Raw genomic sequence first — 21,307 nt, forward strand, 5'->3', positions numbered from 1 at the left:
ATGAAAATGAACATTTCCATCATACGAAACTATGTAATATAACTTTTATACTATAGTATGATGCATGGACATGTTAATTGTGCATGCAATCATATGATATAACAATTTATTCAATATGATGCATGATCATGCGTATTATATCATGCCACTATATGTTATAACAATTATAATAAATATGATGCATAATAAAATATTTATCGTATGGTGACATTTTAAACTACATGGCATAGATTTATGCAATATATATTAAAAAAAAAATTAATCATACATCACATGTAAAATTGGACAAAAAATCAGCACTTCTAAGAATTAATTAAATCAATATAACAATTATAGTAATTTAATAAATTAAAACAAATATAAACATAAAATAAGAAAAAGAAAAGCTAAAAACTGCTCCAGGCACCACGTTGGCCATAAACCCACAAACTCCAAGACGCAGGCACGCACGTATGGACTTCCAGGAGCATAGTGGTGCTGAGATGGAGCGTTGTTGCGCTCTGGATTTTTCTTCTGGAGTGCAGCGACACTCGACAGGATTTCAAGAAAAGCCAATGCGCTCTGTGACGAGCGTCGGGATGCTCTACGTGAAATTCTCAAGCATCACTGTGCTTCTGCAAGAGCGTCACAACATTCTAGGCCAGAGCTACTACCCTAATTCGATTTTCACCAGAAGTGCTGCAAATTTGCTTGCCTCTTTCAACAACTCTTGCCAAAACTCCAAGACACGAAATTAAAGACTTGATAACATAAATAAGTGCCCAAAAACACCGGACCCTTACAATTTTAAACAATTTGTAAAAACACCCAAAAACACCTAAGTGTCATTGTCACACTCCATCCCAGACTACCCTCTGAACCTGAGAAAGGGCATGACTGTAGCAGTTATCAACCCTTTGGTTGACACTTACTGCCTGATAACTCTTGCAGAAATAACTCTAATACCAATTAACAAATTCAACAACCAACTGATTAAGTCAAGGAGACAAACAACAACAGATTAAGTAGGCCCACTTTATTACAACAAAGTAAAGTTTATACAACTCCAAGACTTAACAACAAAGTTTACAATAACAACTGTAAAACCCTCCGAAAGTGTAACTGTGGCATGTGGTAGACCTTCACCTTAGCAGCACCCTGGAACTTCTCACCTTTTGTTACCTGGGAAGAAATACATGAAATAACAGAATGAGCTTCACAAAGCTCGGTGAGTGGTAAGCAACTTCTAGAGTCTATTTCAACTCATAAATAACAAGCATATCATAAATACGAGGTTACATTCAAACCTCCGCATTGAACGAGTCTGGTCTCAACTCTATCTACACACACGGTAGATAGCTAAACTGATAACTACTTAGAATGAGTATGCTGTCTACCTACAGACATGGTAGATAGATAACTGTTACTAATTACAACGCTTACTCTTTACGTTTCCTTTGTCTCCTATGTGCACATAGCTCCCCACTCATGGGCTTAGAAGCTAGGCCCGTCGGCCCTCTGACCATCCCATACGAGGATCCTCCCACAAGCTCAGGAACTAGACCTCTCAATCTCCTGACCATCCTGTGAGGTTTTGCTTACAGGCTCAAGAACTAGGTCTATTGACCCCCTGACCATCCCAATCACATAATCTCATTCTCATGCTAAATACCCATTCATAACATAAGCATATAAAATTTACTCTAAAAGATATGCTTTAATACTTAAAGGAAAGTACCACTCACCTTGGTCGTTTAGGAACCTTTCTTTCTAGAAGTTCCTTGATCTTCCCGGGCTCCTCTTTTGAACCCTAAATTCTAGATTCAACTTAAATCTCAGACTACTCATAGTTATAGGCATTATCTCGAGTTACTTCCTTCTACAAATATTCTCTAAAATGTCTCAGAAAGCTTACCTCAAAATATTAGCTCATAACTCTTCGCGGTTTGGCCGAAAACATCAAAACATCAAGACTGGCCCAGCCTACCCTATAGCTCTACCCCTCTGTCTTGTTCTCACTTTCCAGCCCGATTCCTTGGAGCTTCTTCTCCGGCAACCCTACCCTAAAAACTAGACTCTCTTAGCTTTCAATGACTTTGAAATCACTCCAAACGCATAAGTATTTTGGGAGAACTCCTCGTCCCAAATTGATGCTACTTCCTGACCTTTTCGTCCGACAACAACTCCCCTATTGGAACCTCTTGACAAATGCATGGTTTCACTATCAATGCATAGTCTCCTCCCAATACACTTTTCTTTATGTTCTTTGAAGAGAATTTGAGTTCTCATCTGAATTCCTTGGCCCTATTTATATGCGTCCAAGATTTCTTTAAGGCCGACACCTCCTACTTAGCTACATGTCCAAGTGTCTCTTCCTTACACCATCAACGCAGTCTTGCATCAGTGCAACCCAAGGTGTCTTGCTCCCCTTTTACCAATGCATAGCCCTCAAATTTGCATGTCTTCTTATGCATCCACCTCATTTGCTTACGGCTTAAGATTTCTTCCCAACAAGCCACATGTTAGGATGACGACTTTGCATATGCGTTCATTCTCCATATGCGCTCATCCTTCATATACGTCCATCCAACTCAATATGCGTTCGACTAGGATGATGACCAACACCCCTTCCAACGCATACTGCTAGCCTCGGATATCAATACATAGTATACCATCAACGCATAATATGCCATCAACGCATAGTATACCATCAACGCATAGTAACCTTGGCTCCACTTGGTTTTCAACTCAACACCATCGCATCTTCTACAATGCAGCCCAACTCACTTTGTCACCACAAGCCTTAACAATTGCGAGAGAAAACCACTATGCGTCCATCCTAGCTCTTCCCATCGCATGGCCTATGCCTTAGCAAAGCCGCCGCGTCCAACGGATCCATCGTGCATGCCATCACATACTTCCAATGCATAGCACGGTCGCATGGCATCAACGCGTAGCACGGTCGCATAGCATCAACACATAGGACGGTCACATGGTTGCATGTCATCAACGCATACCTTTAGCCGCAAACCATCGGCCGTATAGTCCAACGCATCCATCGCGTCTGCCTCTATCACTGTATGCCACCCACCAGCGCATGCCTCCCACCTTGTCATCGCATACCCTCGCTTCACTGCATACCTTTTGCACCACCTGCCCTCGCGCCACCGCAACCTTCCAATACATCTCTTTCAGCTGCATGCCTTCAGCCGTATGGACGCATACCATTGCATCCATCACACTCAATGCGTTGATCTAATCTCCAGCCGCATCGATGCATACCACGTGTCCAACGCATCCATCACCCCTGCCTCCATCGCCGCATGCCTCTATCCATCGCGTCCATCGCATCCAACGCATCCAACGTCTAGCGCCCTTGGATACACAACTTAAGGCTGGCGCATACCCGATTAATGCGTGCGCGTGCCTTCAGTTCCTTGCGCCCATGTCTGCACAACCTAAAGCTACCACATGCGTTTTCTAACCTCCCAAATAACCTCTCAAAGTCTAATGATCAACGCATGGCACCACACCAACACAAGGCCAACGCATGAGAAACTCTTGGCAATGCCTCTTGCCAATACTTCGGCCAATCATGCATCCAACCTTACAAACGCATGGTTGCCTTCTCAAGTTAATGTCTCCTAACACTTAACGCATGGGTCCTTTTAACCTTACACTTAGTCAAATTTCACCAATTAAAGCTTAACTCAAAACTACTCAAGGAAAATCTATTCAACACTTAGAAATTTCCTTCACTTCAACATAGGATTTAACTTTCACTTAGTTAATTTTCTTAATCACCTGCTTAAGTAAGGAAAATGAAAATCCGGGTTTCACAGTCATTTTTTTTAAAACATCCAGTTTTTGCAACTATCTGCAATGCAATGAAATTTACCCCTAATTCTCTAAATTGAAGTTAAAAAAAATCAGAGACACGATTTGGCTCTGATACCAATTGAAGGAATCAAATTTGGACAGCGTAAGTGATTGATCGCTTGTGTCAGTGAATTAGTTTTTGAAAACTTGAAATAATATAGAGAAGAAACAGAACAACGATAGGATAAACATTCAAAGCCTAAAGCACACTTTCTACAAAATTCATGTAGAGAGGAAAAGGGTAGGAGAAAATTTACCCTTGAAGAAACCTGTCTTCACAAATTTTCTCTCCCGACCAACACAAACAATTCTACTCCTCTCGAAACGGCAACCACGAACACAATAGGAAAATAGAGACACCACCAAGGAAGTCTTCCATGCTATTCTCTAGGTTAGGATCAATGGCAGAGGTGTGGGCTTGCTTTGATAATTTTGATGAAGGGTATGAGAGTTCTTGAGAGAATTGTTTTGGGGAGGAAGCAGGAATGTAAAGTGGATTTTTTCAAAATTTATTTCACGTAATGAAATTGAGATCACTCTTCTAGATCTTTCTGAATATGAGAGAGTGAGGGGAAGTTATCAGATAACTCCCCTCACATTACATAAAGAACTCCCCTGGGAGTTATGTTACTTTTAACTATATTAAACATAATATAATTAAAATAAATTATGTATTATATCATATATAATATATAACCTATAGTTTATATTATATCACATATATAATATAACCTATCGTTTATATCTTTCATATAACTTATAGTATTAATATGAATCATATTCATATTAATTTTATCCATAGTATTTATATGAATTTCATTAATATAATTAATATTTGAGTCACACTCAAATATTTATTTCTCTAATTAACTTTATATTATAATGTATACAGATACATTATATTAACTGTATCTCTTATAATTAATTCCTTTAATTAATTTGAACAATTCAAATTAATTCAAAATTAATTGATTCTCATTAACTCTTATTGAGCTAGCTAGGGGACCTTATGGACCTACAAATTACAAGTTCCAAAGATACGAGATTAATTAATTAAACTCTTTAATTAAATTAATCAATTCAATATCCGTCGGTCACTCCACTAAAGACTGAAAACTGCAATCTTTTCGCTGTAGATCTATTTATGTGTTCATTAAATATAACCAGCCAATAGTAATTGGTCCCTCACAAATTGCTCGTAACTACAGTTGGGTCAAAATTATCGCTTTACCCCTATAGCTACATCTAACTACTTAAATGCCATTGATAATGAACAAATAGTTTATAATCCAACTATAAACTAACCCCTATTGGTCCAATGAGAGAGTGAGACCTCATTGTTCAAGAGTCGGAATTAACTATTAAGGGAGCAATCCGATCTTATATAAACTCCTTATATAGGATATCTCCACTGACATATTTCCACATTAACAATATGGATCATATCGTCTGTAACGCAAACAACTCATGTAATAGTTACAAAGTGGGTCGTATGCTCAGTGTCACCAGGATAAGGCACCCAACCTTAACCATATACTGTAAACCCTTTAGGTTATTATTTGAACATGATCCACTCGTATGTCTACCACATACTGTTCAAGTTATAGTAAACAACCATAGATCTTCGTTTATTGAATCGAGTTAATGTCATCTAAATGTCAAATAAAATATTTCTTATTTTATTAAATAAACAAATTTTATTTACAAATTACAAACTACAAGATCGACGAATTTAGGACACTAAATCCTACAGTAACTACAAGGGTAAAACGATAATTTGACTCAATAATAGTTATGAGCAATTTGTGAAGAGTCAACTTACTGTTGATTGGTTTTATCCGTGAATACAGAAATATATTCGAAGTGTGAAGAGTGCAACGGTCAATCTTTAATGGAGTGACTGACAATTAATGAATGTTGATTAATTTAATTAAAAAGTTTAATTGATTAATCTCATATCGTTGGAGCTTATAACCTGTAGGTCCATAAGGTCCCATTATTAACTCACTAAGGATAAAAACAAGGAATAATTGTTTTTCGAATATTTGAATCATTCAAATTATTTATGAAAATTTAAGTCATTAATTATATTAATATGATTAACATAATGTATAATATATATTGATACATTATATTATATAGTAAATTATACATATCATTTTTAATTAAAACTTTATAATATGCGAGAGATAAATATTTGAATGAGATTCAAATATTATTTAATGTGAATATGATTCATATTAAAACTATAGGTTATAAGAGAGAGTTGTATTATAATATGATTATAATGCATATTATGTGGTTTATTAATTAGTTAACGAAGAACATAATATACATATTATATTATTAATAATTGAATAATATAACTATAACCCCCATGACAGGGGAGTAATGTGGCAGAACATGAGAGAGTTATTCCTCACTCTTCTCTTTAATCTGTTTCTTTGGAAAATACAGTGAAAGAAGATTTCTCTGAGAAATTTTAGAAAGTTCTCTCTCAATACCAACACCTCTCCCCTATAAAATTTCCCCTGCCAAAAGCAATGGAAGGAGCTAGACGTCCCTTCCTTGTTCCATAAAATAACAAGGTTACTACTTAGTGGTGTCCATCTTGGAGGAAGAGTTCCAATGATTTTATAGAAGGTTTGTTCATGATCTCGAAGGAAAATTTTATGAAGAATTCTTGTTCATCAAGGATAAGTTTTCTCTTCTCTAATTTCTCTATAGAAAAGCATGCTTAGGCTTCTTGTATGTTTATTAAAGCATTCCCCCCCCAATTTCTTCACTATAGATAAATTCAATTCAAATTGTACAACGTTCACACACTCCCGCGAGGAATTCGATTCCTTCAAGAACGAACCATATTTCACCAAAGCTTTTCTACACTCATGATTTTGAAGAAAATGACGACATTACTGTATAATAAATTTGTTCAAAGGATAACATGACAGACTTGTTTACAAAGGCATTACCTATCGCAACTTTTGAAAAATTCGTGCACAACATTGGAATGCGGCGACTCGGAGATCTCAAGCTATGTTTCCACAAGGGGGAGAAAATGCATTGTATTATTTTAGGAGTATTAGATTATATGAGATATGTATTCTTTTTCCTTTACTAGGATTTTTCCCATTGGATTTTTTCTTAGTAAGCTTTTAACGAGACGTATTTCATATATAATGGATATCTAAGAGGAAGTATTATAAATATTATAATATAGGTGTTAGATAGATGTCCATGATTAGTGTCCAAAAAACTAAATGATATTCTCCCACTGCCTCCATATATCTTTATACATGTTGTATATATGTTCTACAATTACATACTCTTGGTGTCCATATAATGCCACATTTTAATTGTCAAATTGACCATAAATAGTGACATTTGGTAGATTGTAGAAAAGCACGTATTGATGAAAATTAATGAAAATTTTGGAGAGAAATTTAAAAAGGAGAGATTTCAGCAAATTTCATAATTTCCACGTTTTTCTTTCTATAATTTTTCTATATTTTATTTTTGTTATTTTATTTTATTTGTTTATTTTAACATTATAATTCTTCGATATTTGTACTCCGTTGTGCTTCTTAGTTTTACAACATCTATTATATTATACCTTCAGCTTTAATAGTTTGTACCTTTTGGATTTTCATCTTATTTCTTTTCGATGTATTTTTAAAACATTTTATAAAGGGATATGGCGGGAGAAGAAAGAAACAAACTGATGGAAAATTAAAAACAACTGTATTTCTATCTTTAGGATTTTTTTCAATAATTCTTTTACTTCTTTTTAATTTGATATAATTTTAGACCTTTTCGGCAAAGATGATAATGTAAATAAACTTTCGTCTCTTTTGTTTTTACAGTATTAATAATTAAAATTTTGAATTCATGCACACCATTTCAATGAATAAATGGAACTTTAAAAAATTTATTCAGACCATCATCTCTTTACCAATCATTTTATTTTTGTTTTTTCACCGAACTTTATTTTTAAAATGTCATAGAGGATTTCTTTTACAAGAGAGCTTTCCAAAGAAGATGAAAAATTAAAGGTCTCTCAATTTGCAAAGGAAATATTGAAACATATCAAAATAGAGCTTTGAGAATCTAAAATTTTTTTTGTTTCTTCGATGAAGAAGTAACATGGTTATTAATTTAGGATATTTGTAATAGATAGTAAAATAAGAGAGAAAATCTAAAAATATATTACCTCTTTAAAATATTTGTAAATATACAAGTGTTGACTAGTTAATCTTTGAATTTTTTCTAATTTTCAATTTCATCCTCTCTTGTCTTGCCTTGTTATACACTTTTTTCCCTTTCCTTCGATTTTGCTTCTTCCCCTTTTTTTTTTTTCTATTTTTTTCTTCTTCTCTCTCTCTCTCTCTCTCTCTTTTTTTTTTTTTTAATTTTCTTTACTTTATCTGATTTTTGCTTCGTCCCTTTTTTTTTTATAAGAATTATGAGTCTGAGTTTCGTGTCCAAGACTTGAAAGTATCCAATTCATAAGTGACTTAACACCAACAAGTCAATCATCAAATTTGATTATTATAATGAAACACTAAATATAAATAGCAAATAAAAACAGATTTAAAAGAAAATACTTTTTCTAGTCCACAAATTTATACTAGAAACATTTCTTAAAAATTTGAAATAAGAAATGAGAATAATTATTAAACAAGTTTATTTCTCAAAAAATGAGAAATATGAACGATATCAAATAGGCCAATAGTTTCTTTTTCTTTTTATAGGACTTTAAGAGTATGATATCTATAAGAAATAAACTTGAAAAGTGTCATATTTGACCTAAAATAAAGGGCACAAATTAAAATATTTGTGTATCTGTGTACCGTAATATTTGTGTATTGATAATAACAATTATTAGTGATATTAGTGATAGAACTTAGATAGATGTCAGTCATATTCATATATTAGTGATATCGAATTTAGGTAGATATTAGCGTTAGAAGTCTATTAGTGATGAAAGTCTATTATTGATAATCATGATAAAAGTTTATCAATAGTAGCCACTGATAGCTTTGAGTATTAATCTTTCAAAATTCATAGTCACTAGTGAAAGTCTATCAGTGACAGACACTAATATTTTCTATCATTGATAGTTAATCTTTGATGATTTTTTTTCACAATTAATATACACTTATAGAAGTCTATCATTGATAGCCAAATTAGTGAATTTAATTAATAAAGTTTAATCTCGAACTAAAGTGTAAGTGGAATGTCTAGAAGTTATCACTACTAGCATGTTATTAGTGATATAAGCTATCAATGATATTGATAACATGTTATTTGATAGTAAAAAGGAATAACAAAAGTTATCTCTAATAACATGTTATCAATGATAGAAGCTATCACCAATAACTACGATGTAAGTGATATCAGTGATAGAACATATGTGATATCTATTTATCGATGATATCAATGATACAAAAGTCTATCATTGATAGCCACTGCTAAAAGTTATCGGTGACAACCAGTGATTGAAGCTATCAATGATAGTCATAGCTATCGGTAGTATCTATAAATTAGTGATATGACTTAGGTATATATCAATAAAATGATGATATTGATGATATGACTTAGGTAAATACCAAAGATAGTAACTTATAGGCCTCTTATTGATAGACTTTTTTCACTTCCAGTTTTAAATATTTATTTTTGAAAGATGATAGTTCCTTTCAAAAGTTGAACTACTTAAACAAGTCTATCATTGATATCCACTGATAGCCTTAGGTGTTAATCACTAGAAGAAATTCTGGCTTCAATGTCGGTTGAAAATAATATTATTGGATGTATTATGTCGGTTGAAAAAAAACGGATCTACAATGTCGGTTTTAAACCGACATTGAAGGCCTCCCATTATTTTATTTTTTATTTTTAAAATTTATCAAAATTTTGATTTCCCTCTTGCGTGCGCTGCCCTAAAATTTCATCTCTCAGCTCTCTCACTTTACCAAACGTACTACAACGCCCTCGATCGGCCGTTTGCCTACCCAAACAAACTCTCTCCTCTCTCAGTAGCTGCTAGTCGACTGTTTTCCTTCAGGTGGGGTTGTCTTCATCAGACGGTCATCGGGTGGTCATCGGAAACGAGCTTGTCATCCAAGCTTCTCCAATCGCAGGTAATATTGAAACATTTTGTTTGCCTTCAGGTGGGTTGTCTTCCTCTGTCATTTGATAGTGCATCCCATAATTTTCTGCACATCACAGGGACTCTTTCGAGTGTTCGCATCACAGGTATTGACATTGTCTTGTTATATCCATTTGAGAAATTTTGGGTTTTATCTTCTTCAGAGCAGATTTATACTGCTGTTTAGGTTTAGCTGAAAGAAATTTCTGTCAAATTTATATTGCTGTTTAGCCATCAACCTCAGACTTCATTAGATGGTGCATTATTCTGTTGCTCATCCATTGTTCTGTTACTCATTCAACCAAGAACACCAATGTGTTATCCATGTTTATGTTGCTTTGTTCTATTACTCATCCACTATATATTCTGGAAACTTTCATGTGTTTACATTTACTTATAATTTACAAATGGTTTAATAACTCTTAATATCTGATCAATCCATCTTTTGATCCTCTATCTTGTTGTTATTCAAGTTGAGCAATATGGTTCCTATATAAGAAAATAAGAAATTAAGGCACTGATTATCCTGCACTTTAGTAAGGAACATTATTTTCTTTAATCTTTTGTAGCTTCGTGCAGTAGGCCTTTTTTCTCTTCCGTCGATCTAATTTATACGTAACGTGTTAATGATTCATGCTTGTCATCTCCATATGTTACTGTTTAGAGTTCTTACCTCCCATTGGCTTTAGCTTAGAACTCAATGCTAGTTGTTGTGTGGTGTTGAGTGAAGTTTTTCATTTGTTAGGTTCAAGTTTGACGTGTAAGACTAAATTTTAATTCTTGGGGATTTGGAAGGAAGATAGGAAGATTGCATTGGATGTATTTAAGAAGGTTGACAAGTGGAGAAGGTACACCTAACACAAAAAGGACTTCATAACAACATTAATAACTAGGACAAGGTAATATTTATAAAGATGCTTATCTTTAAAAGTCTAGTTGTTCTAAATTTGTTGAAGTTGCATATTTTTCGATCAAAATTTTATGCTTTTAAATTTTTCCTTGTTATTGTTTTTTTTTTTTTTTTTTTTTTTTTTTTTTTGTAGATTAAGTTGCATATTTTACAATCATGGATAAGTCATGGATGAAAATGAATAGAATGTCAGTTGAGTATGGTTTAGGGCTCGAGGTATTTATTAAAAATGGTTTATAACATTCAAATATACCAAATGTCATGAGTTGTCCATGTTTGAAGTGTGCTAATGCAAAGACTCTAGATGTGAACAAAATAAGAAAACACTTATTTTTTAATGGTATAGATCAAAGTTATCAGACATGGATTTTTCATGGTGAATCATTACCGATTAAGAGGAACAATGAAAATGTGTCTACTAGTGAAAGAGACGGATCTTATGAGGATGATGTTGATTTGATGACATAATTGGAATGTTTGAGGCTGCATACAAAACTATTTTAGTGAAAAATCCGATAATTTTGAAGAATTATTAGATGATGCTAAGAAATCATTGTACCCAAATTGTAAAATTTTTTCCAAAATATCTACATTGGTAAAGTTATATAATTTAAAAGCTAAATTTGGATGGAACGATAAGAGTTTCATTGAGTTGTTGGAATTAATTCATGACATATTACCTAGTCCTAATGAAATTCCAACTTCTACTTATGAAGCAAAAAATATGTTGGGTACTCTTGGAATGAAGTACGAGAAGATTCTTGCATGTAGAAATGATTATTTCTTGTTTAGAAAAGAACTCTCTCGTGCAAATGTATGCCCCATTGTGGTACGTCAAAATGGAAGCTTCAAAAAAATTTAAACAAAAAGGCTAAGATCCCAGCAAAAGTCATGTGGTATTTCCCCGCAATTCCAAGATTTGAAAGAATGTTTCGAAGTAAAGAGACAGCAAGTTTATTGACCTATGCTAAAAAAAAAAAGAAACAGATGGTCTATTAAAACATCTCAAAGATGCCCTATCGTGGAAAAAAACAGACAATTTTTGTGGCCAGAGTTTGGGTCAAAACTTAGAAATCTTCGTCTTGCTCTTTCGACAGATGGGGTAAATCCACATGGAGATCTGAGTAGTAGATATAGTTGTTGGCCAGTGATGTTAGTGACGTACAATCTACCTCCATGGTTGTGCATGAAGCGAAAATTTTTTATGTTGACTGCACTAATATCTGGTCCTAAACAACTGGGAAATGACATAGATGTTTATTTAGCTCTGTTAGTAGATGACTTGAAAAAACTTTGGAAAGATGGGGTAGAATGTTACGATGCATATGAAGAACAACGTTTCATTCTTAAAGCCATTTTATTATGGACCATTAATGATTTTCCTGCATATGGTAACTTGTGTGGTTGTACGGTTAAAGGATATCATGTATGTCCAATTTGTTGAGAGAATACTTCATCCACTTATTTACCAAAAGGGAAGAGGATGACATATCTCGGGCATCGCAAGTTTCTACCCCGCCATCATCCATATAGGAAACAAAAGAAAGCTTTTAATGGCACATAAGAATTAGAATTTGGTCCAGAACCATTGAGTGGGGAAGAAATTCTTGCAGAAACAAGTATCAATATTCATTTGGTAAGAAAAGTATCAAAGAAAAGAACAGTGGAGATAACATTTCAACTTACTGGAAGAAAAAATTTATTCTTTTCGAGTTAGAATATTGGAAGTATCTTGACGAGCGACATTGTTTAGACATGATGCACATTGAAAAGAATGTATGTGCAAATCTTATTGGCACATTTCTTGATATTCCTGGTAAAAAAAAAAGATGGAATAAAGACTCGATTAGATTTGGTGGAATTGAACATTAGATCAGAGTTAGCCCCTCAAGTAGGAGAGAAAAAAGTCTTTTTACCTCCCGCATGTTATATATCAACACGAGCTAAGAAATTGAGCTTTTGTAAGGTATTATCAGAAATTAAAGTACCTAAAGGCTATTCATCGAACATTCAAAGTTTAGTGTCGCTCACAGATTTGAAACTTTACGAACTTAAGTCGCATGACCATCACGTTCTTATGAAATAATTATTATCAGTAGCTATTCGTGATATTTTACCCAAACATGTAAGACTTGCAATTACTCGCCAATGCTTCTTCTTTAATGCTATATGTTGTAAGGCGATCGATTCATCTCAGTTAAAGGGTATGCAAGAGGATATCGTTGTCACTCTATGCCTCTTAGAGAAGTATTTTCCTCCATCATTCTTCACAATAATGGTACACCTTGTAGTGCATCTCGTAATAGAAGTTGAGTTTTGTGGACCTGTTTATTTGAGGTGGATGTATCCTTTTGAACGATACATGAAAGTGTTAAAAACTTATATATGAAATAGAAATCGACTAGAAGGATGTGTTGGAGAAAATTATATCGTTGAAGAGACTATAGAGTTTTGTTCTGAATTCGTATCTGGTGTTAATTCTATTGGGCTAAACTCATCAACAAAGAAAGCGAATTCAAACATTAATAGAGCATTGTCAACTGCTTCTTTTATCAGATCGAGTAAGGATGAGTTGGATCAAGCTCATCTTTATGTCCTTCAAAATGTAAATGATGTGCTTCCTTACGTCGAGTATGTAGATCTTCATCTTATTCTTGTTTTAGGTTACTTGATTATTCAATAATCTACTAACTTTGTCATTTATAATAGGCAACATATGGATATTTTGTCTAAGCTCAATTCTAGTAAAAATAAAAGTAGAAAGTGGCTTCAAGAAGAGCATAATCATACATTCAGTCGGTGGTTGTCCACACGGGTAATCTCTAAAGACCTACTATTTGATGTATAATTAAATGTTAACTACTAAAATATTATGAAATGTATTATAGGTTGTACTAGCTCTCGAAGTACCCAAAAATTCCATATCGCCTTCTTTGAGATGGATAGCTAATGGACCTTGTCCAACTGTGTCAAAATATTCTGGTTATGTGGTCAATAGTTACTACTATCACACAAAGAATCGCGATGATGTTAGAAAGGTTCAAAATAGTGGAGTTATTATAACGGCTACCACAATGCAGGTCTCTAGTGCTAAGGATAAAAGGCCCATCATATCAGATATGACCTTTTATGGTCTTTAATGTCGGTTGCAACCGACATTGAAGGTTGCAATATTAGTGTTATTGAAAGCCTTTAATGTCGGTTTAAAACCGATATTAAAGGAAACCGACATTAAAGCCCTTTAATGTCGGTTTGGCCGAATTTCTTCTAGTGAATATTTCAACTTTGATTCCAATTAATTAAAGTTTATCAATGATAGCCATTGAAAACTGATAGTAACTTGAAAGGTGATATTTCAAGTGTTACTATTTTAAGATTATATTAATATTTCTCAAATTAAAAACTACCACTAATAGCAGCTATCAATGATAACAACTAATAGTAGCTATCAGTGGCTATCATTGATAGCTGCTATTAGTTGCTATCGTTGATAGATGCTATCAATGATAGTTTTTAATTTGAGAAAATCGAAAAAAGAAGCATGAAATAATGGGTTGCGTAAGGGCTTTTTAGTACTTTACCTATATAACTATCACTGATAACGGCTATATATTTGGCGCTAATTTTGTACCATATCTCTAATATGTTTATCTTTATTCTACATTTTTTTATTATTTTAGATTTGATTGTTATTTGCCAACCCATTAATTTATCCATTATGTTTCAAATTTGAATTGTGATGAAACAAATTTATATCGATGTTAGGAACTTTCATGACAGCACAAGCCCACATGAGACTAAAACAAATTAGTAATTTATGAACAATTGAACTAATAAACCATTAAGATGAATTAAAATCGAGGTTGAAACTAGAAATAGCACAGTGAATTTTTCATATTACAAAATTAGCATCTTTTTGAAAATTCATTCAAACAATTTTTCTCAGTTCATCTTGGATGAGATCAACCTCCTATATTTATTTAAAAAATTAACCGTTTCTAACTTATTGATTGTTTTAGCCTTTTTGGGCCTTTCTATGTACACATACTGAGATTTTGTTAATTTTTTCAAATATTATATAATCTAATCTTATATAAAATCTTATATATTTTCAATTTTTCTCCTAATTTAATTATCTTTACCAAATATTATATCAAAATTTTTATATAATTTTTTAATTCTTTAAACCAATTTCTAATTTTCATATCAGTTTACCAATTATGCAAATGGATTTTTTAGATGGATCTCAATGGTTTGATTTTGATTTTTACATTTTGGTAAAGATTAATTTTTTCAAAAAAAAAAAAAAGGAAAGAAAAAGGTAAGATATGGACAATATTTAAAAACTCTGTATTAATCTTGGGAAGATTAGCATTGAGATCGGTGAATTATTGGGCAGATTAATACTAAGATTTTATATATTTTCCCTATCTTACCTTTTTTTTTTTAGCAAAATTTAATCTTTTCCAAAATTTAAAAATCAAAATGCAATCATCCTTCTTAAAAAAAAATCTAATTGTTATATTTATTTGGAAATCTTGAAATTCATATAATTGTAAACTTTTGAAAAATTACATAAGAATTGAATATAATATTTGGCAAAAATAACTGAATTTGGAGAGAATTTGAAAATATATAGGATTTGATATAAGATTTGGGTAGATTACATAATATTTGAGAAAATCAGTAGAATCTTTGTGTTTAATGTAGGGAGAAAGGCCAAAATGACCAAAACAATTGATAAGTTAGAAAAAGTTAATTATTTAACTAAGTCTTAGTGACAATCTTGCTCGAATGGACCTAGAAAATTTTTTTGAAAGAATTTTAAAAAATGGTGCTAATTTTTGTAAGATGAAAACTTGAACATGCTATTTCTGACAATTTTCCATTAAAATCATATTGTCCACACAGTTCATGTAATTTCCATCAGTTTTGCAATTTCACTAACCATGAAGATATTTTAATCGAAAGTAAACGTTTAAATTCTAAATTAATGAATTTAAATATGCGACAAAGAGGAATTGAGGGTTTTTAATTAGACCCGTTAATTAGATGGTGATTGATTTGATTAATGATAAAATAAAAAAAAGTAATGGAATATTTTGTGAATATACGCGGTAGGTAACAGATAGAATGTCGACTTGTATTATACCAACTAAACTCAAATCATATTGGTGAGCCAAACACTCCCTTAAAATTTGATTTTGTCATGTCAAACTCAATTGACATACGAATGTGTTAGCCACTAATATGTATGTGATTTGAATCTCCCTACCTTTATTATACTAAATAAAAAAAAAAATCGATTTCATGTTAGATTTGGATATTAGAATACTATTATTTTATTTTCTTATTTGTTTTTTTAGAGTTGGAAAACTAAATTCTCTTTATTTTTATTCAATTGTAATTAAATATGTATATTTGGGATTTGAAGAAATTTAGAAAAGGAATATTTTTTGTTAGATGTTTAATTGGAAATCAAATCTAAATTTAATCATAAAAATTAAGTAATAAACATTTTTTACTTATTGGAAAATGCAGCTGTATAACTATTTTTCATAACCAAAAGAAATTCGTTTGGCATTAGAAGAGCATTTTTTATATAGAAAAATCATGGATTATTTTTTAAATTTTTTTTATGGAAATTAGCTTTTAATTCTCTCTCATAAAAATTAAATAATTTACCAGAGTAGGGTAGGTCATAATAGTTCAATCAATATTTGGAACATGTGTTAATTTTTAACTTATTAACGTAATCGATAACTAATATTCATAAGTGTGCTAAAAAAATTTTCATATCTAGATTGCAACTATATTTTTGAATGTTTTTAACTTTTTTTTATCTCTTCTCTCTTTTCAATCAATTTGGTGTTTATATGTCAATTTAAGTAAATATTTTAATAAGTTATTATTGATTTATTAAAACAAATAATTATATTAGGTTTATTAAACTAACATTAATTAATTAACTATATCAATAATAAAATTATATATAAAATAAAAAATAGAAAAAGAGGGAAAAAAAGAAAATCCATCATTTTAGATACGAAAAAAAAAACCTTTATATGTGGGAAATAAGTGTGTCTTAGAAAGGCTTAGTGTTAAAATTTATGTAACATGAGTTTTGGATGCTAATGTCAATTCTCATCTAAAAAACTCTCCAACCAAACGACCGAGTGTTTAGGTCTCAAACTTGGAATGAGCTAAGTAGGCTTAGCGGCGTGTGTTAAAATGATGGGGAGCAGGGGTTATTCTAACCCTTTTTGCTCACGTAAAATAATCTACACCCTAGTGATTAAAATAAAATAAAGAAACTCTTTCTCCAATATTTCTAATAACTCTACTCATCAGTGACCAACTCTGATAACCAACTTTCATGATCACCTCTGGCAAACACTTTAACAGCCAACTCCAGTAAAGACCATTTTTAACGCTTGTGATGACCACCCTTGGCAACAAGCTTCAACAACTACCTTTGGCAACCAACTCTGACAACCACCTATGCGACCAACTCCAACGAAGACCACCCTCAATGTCTGATTTTAGTTATGACCACCTTCGATGACTACATCCAATGGTCAACTCTATTGACCACCTATGCAACTAACTTCGATGGCTAACTGCAACGAAGAACACCTTTGACCCCTAATTTCGAAACCAATGAAATAAAATAAATCCTATGGAACAATTTTTTTTTTCTCTTTCTTTCCTACTATTCTTTTTATTAATTTAATTCTTAGAAAAACGAAACCAATGAAATTAAATAAACCCTCGAACTCATAAACTTTAATTGTTAAAATTGGGGTGTATAAACTAGGGGTGATCATTAAAACTACTAAAATCGAACCAAATGCTAAACAGAAATGAAACCGAATTAATGTGGTTTGGTTCGATTTGATATATTTTCAAATTGAATTAATGCGGTTCAGTTCAGTTTCAAATTTGAAAACCGATTTGAAATCGAACCGAAAGCTTTTTGAAATAAATAGATATTTGAAAGAAGCAATATGACCATATATAATATATAGTATATAGTATATATAATTTAGGAAGTATGAAAAATATAAAAAATAAATCGTGAAATCGAACCAAACTGAACCAAACCACTTATAATTTAGAAAATATGAAAAAGTATAAAAAAAACTGTGAAACCGAACATGTGGTTCAGTTCGGTTTCAAAAAATACACTTTTTAAAATTTGCGGTTCGGTTCAGTTTGAGTCCCAAACCGAACCGAATCGAACCGTGAACCCCCTAATTTGAACCGTAAGAAAAATAGACAAAAAAAAAATCTAAGAAAATAATTATTTTTCAGAATTTTAAATATAAGAAGAAAATAAACTGCGATATGAACAAAATAAATTTGAGGTGGTGAACTTATTACAACTTAACAGGTTTATATGTAAATTTGATTAAAATATAAATATATATTTTGGTTTTTGAAGATTAACATATTGATAAACTAATTACCATTTCAATAGAAAGCAATTGATAATAATGTTGAATTGGTTGGTTTTTGCTTATAAAAAATTTAAATCTATCTGAGTAATATATCTCCATGTCTAATATATATCCTATCACAAGAAAACAACAATTTAATCCTTAATCAACTTTTTGTTAACAAAATTAAATACCCTTTTTTTTCCCGAAAATTTTAATATATTAAAAGATAAACCCAAAATAAAAATTACTTAAAACATGGGCCAGTGCTAATATACGATTTATATCCTCAAATGCACTCTTTTCTATAATAGTAGTAATAATAGTAACGATAATAATGATAATAATAATCTCGATTTTTTTATTTTTATTTATTATTTTTTCAATTAGATTTCTGTCTTTGTGATATTTAGACCAAGAATAGGAAACATACTTTTAATCTTAATCATATAATTTTCCCTAATCTAATCTTCCACCTACACAAGGATTTTGATTTTGGGTTAGGAGACGGATTCCTAACAATGTAGGAAAATGTTTGTGTATATATTCTCATATTCATCACTTTTTTTCATTCGTCAAAATCACTTTCTTTTCTTCGACCATATTTCCTTTCAAGTACTTCTATTTTCCAATTTTTTGCTCTCTAAACTCAGCAACCAAGCTTGCCGATAGCGGGTTTGAGCTCAACCGTAATGAGGGCGGTGGGATAAAGAACTATCCCGGAGAGCTTACTTATTATGTGCTAATAACTTGTATTGTTGCTGCCATTGGTGGACTCATCTTTGGTTACGACATCGGTATTTCTGGTAATTATTTATCCTCGTATCCTTTTTATTATTCTCTTATTAATTATTTATCCTCGTATCCTTTTTATTATTCTCTTATTTTTCTTTCTCCTTATAGTCTTCGCTCATTCCATTTTTGTTTTTGTTGATTAGGTGGTGTCACCTCCATGGCTCCGTTTTTGCAAAGATTTTTCCCATCTGTTTATCAGAAAGAAGCTCTAGACACTTCTACCAATCAATATTGCAAGTTTGACAGTCTTACTCTCACCATGTTTACTTCTTCTCTTTATTTGGCTGCTCTTTTGGCATCTTTTGTAGCCTCTTGGATCACCAAAACTTTTGGTCGTAAGAAGTCCATGCTTCTTGGTGGCCTTGTATTCTTAGTTGGTGTTGTCGTTAATGTTGTTGCTCAAAATATCGCCATACTCATCGTTGGACGTATTTGTTTAGGCATTGGTGTTGGGTTTTCACTTCAATCTATTCCACTTTATGTTTCAGAGATGGCTCCATCTAAATATCGAGGTTCTCTTAATGTTGTTTTTCAACTTTCCATTACAATTGGTATTTTAGTGGCTAATTTTGTCAACTATGGTACTGCTTATATTCATGGTGGATGGGGGTGGAGGGTAAGTTTGGGTGGTGCAGCCGTGCCTGCATTATTTATCACTATCTTAGCTTTATTCCTTCCGGATACTCCAAACTCAATGTTAGAAAGAGGTGAAGTTGAGAAGGCAAGAGCCATGCTCCAACGCATTCGCGGTGTGTTTGAAAAGGACGTAGAGGCAGAATTTCAAAATATCGTGGCAGCAAGTATGGCTGCTAAAGCAGTGAAACATGCTTGGAAAAATTTGAGAGAGAGACAAAATAGACCACCACTAGTAATGTCGATTCTAATTCCATTTTCCCAACAATTGACCGGTATCAATGTGGCCATGTTCTATGCTCCTGTGTTGTTCAAGACTATTGGTTTTGGAGACAATGCTTCTCTTCTTTCATCTGTCATTACTGGTGGTATTAATACTCTTACAACTTTTGTCTCTATCTATGGCACTGATAAGTGGAGAGAAGGATCTTTTTCTTGCTTGGTGGAATCCTTATGTTCATTTTTCAGGTTATTAAATTTTTTTTCTTTAGTTTTATTAGTTTTATTTAATTATTAAAATAATGAAAGTTATTTTATCTGCATATTTTTATTTGGTTTTCTAAAACAAAATTTAGCCAATAATATATTTTATCTTTGGACTGTTTTGATTATGATAAAAAATGGCATTTGTAGGTTTTGGTTGCTGTGTTTATTGCTTGAAAATTTGGAGTTTCTGGTGAGGTTGCTTTTCTACCTAAATGGTATGCCACTATCGTGGTATTGTTCATTTGTATTTATGTTCAAGCCTTTGCATGGTCTTGGGGGCCTTTGGGATGGTTGGTCCCAAGTGAAATTTTTCCACTCGAGATTCGATCGGCTGCTCAAAGTGTAACAGTCTCAGTTAATATGTTCTTTACTTTTCTGATTGCCCAGATCTTCTTCACCTTGCTTTGTCATATAAAATTTGGATTGTTTTTTTTCTTTGCTTTTTTCGTGGTTCTGATGACCCTATTTGTCTATTTCTTCTTATTGGAGACAAAAGATATCCCTATTGAAGATATGTCTTGTGTTTGGAGACAATATTGGTTTTGGAGTAGATATATGCCTCAACAACTTGTTAAATTCCGTCCTCAAGTTTAGGGTTTGAAGTCTAAACCTTATTACGGTCTTTTTTTTTTTCTTCTACCCTAATATTTTACTGTGTTAGCCCTTTAGTTTCAGTCTCATGGAATAAAATTTCTTTTCCAAGTTTAAATTCTACTTTCTTTGTTGTTAATGCCACCATAAATTTATGGTCTATTTTCTTTTATGTAGAATAACATAATGTTTAAAAGTAAATTTCATAAACCATTATGTTCGGTAAATTCTCCAATAGTCTTTTATTTATTCAATATATTTTCTCTCAAAAATTGTTTCTCTTTAGATTAAAAAAGAAAAAATAACTTTACTGTTTGAATAATTCGAAATTGACCGAAAGTTTTATTGAAAGCGAATGAATCAAATTATCTAAAATATCTTCAATCTTCAAATCAAATTTATAAAAATTGTTCAAATTAATTAATTTAAACAAATTGAACTAATTAA

At 32.2% G+C, this 21,307-nt stretch overlaps 1 protein-coding gene across 1 annotated transcript; it reads left to right on the forward strand.

The window, feature by feature from the left end:
- The first annotated feature begins 452 nt into the window (after positions 1-452).
- Positions 453-20,863, forward strand: LOC120077222 (sugar transport protein 12-like). The gene is given in 5 exon segments (XM_039031124.1): positions 453-675; positions 19,009-19,161; positions 19,294-20,199; positions 20,202-20,251; positions 20,417-20,863. Coding segments are annotated over 5 exon segments (1,779 nt in total).
- The last annotated feature ends 444 nt before the right edge of the window (positions 20,864-21,307 follow it).

The sequence above is a fragment of the Benincasa hispida genome, chromosome 5 (genome assembly GCF_009727055.1).
Source record: "Benincasa hispida cultivar B227 chromosome 5, ASM972705v1, whole genome shotgun sequence".
Lineage (NCBI taxonomy): Eukaryota > Viridiplantae > Streptophyta > Magnoliopsida > Cucurbitales > Cucurbitaceae > Benincasa > Benincasa hispida.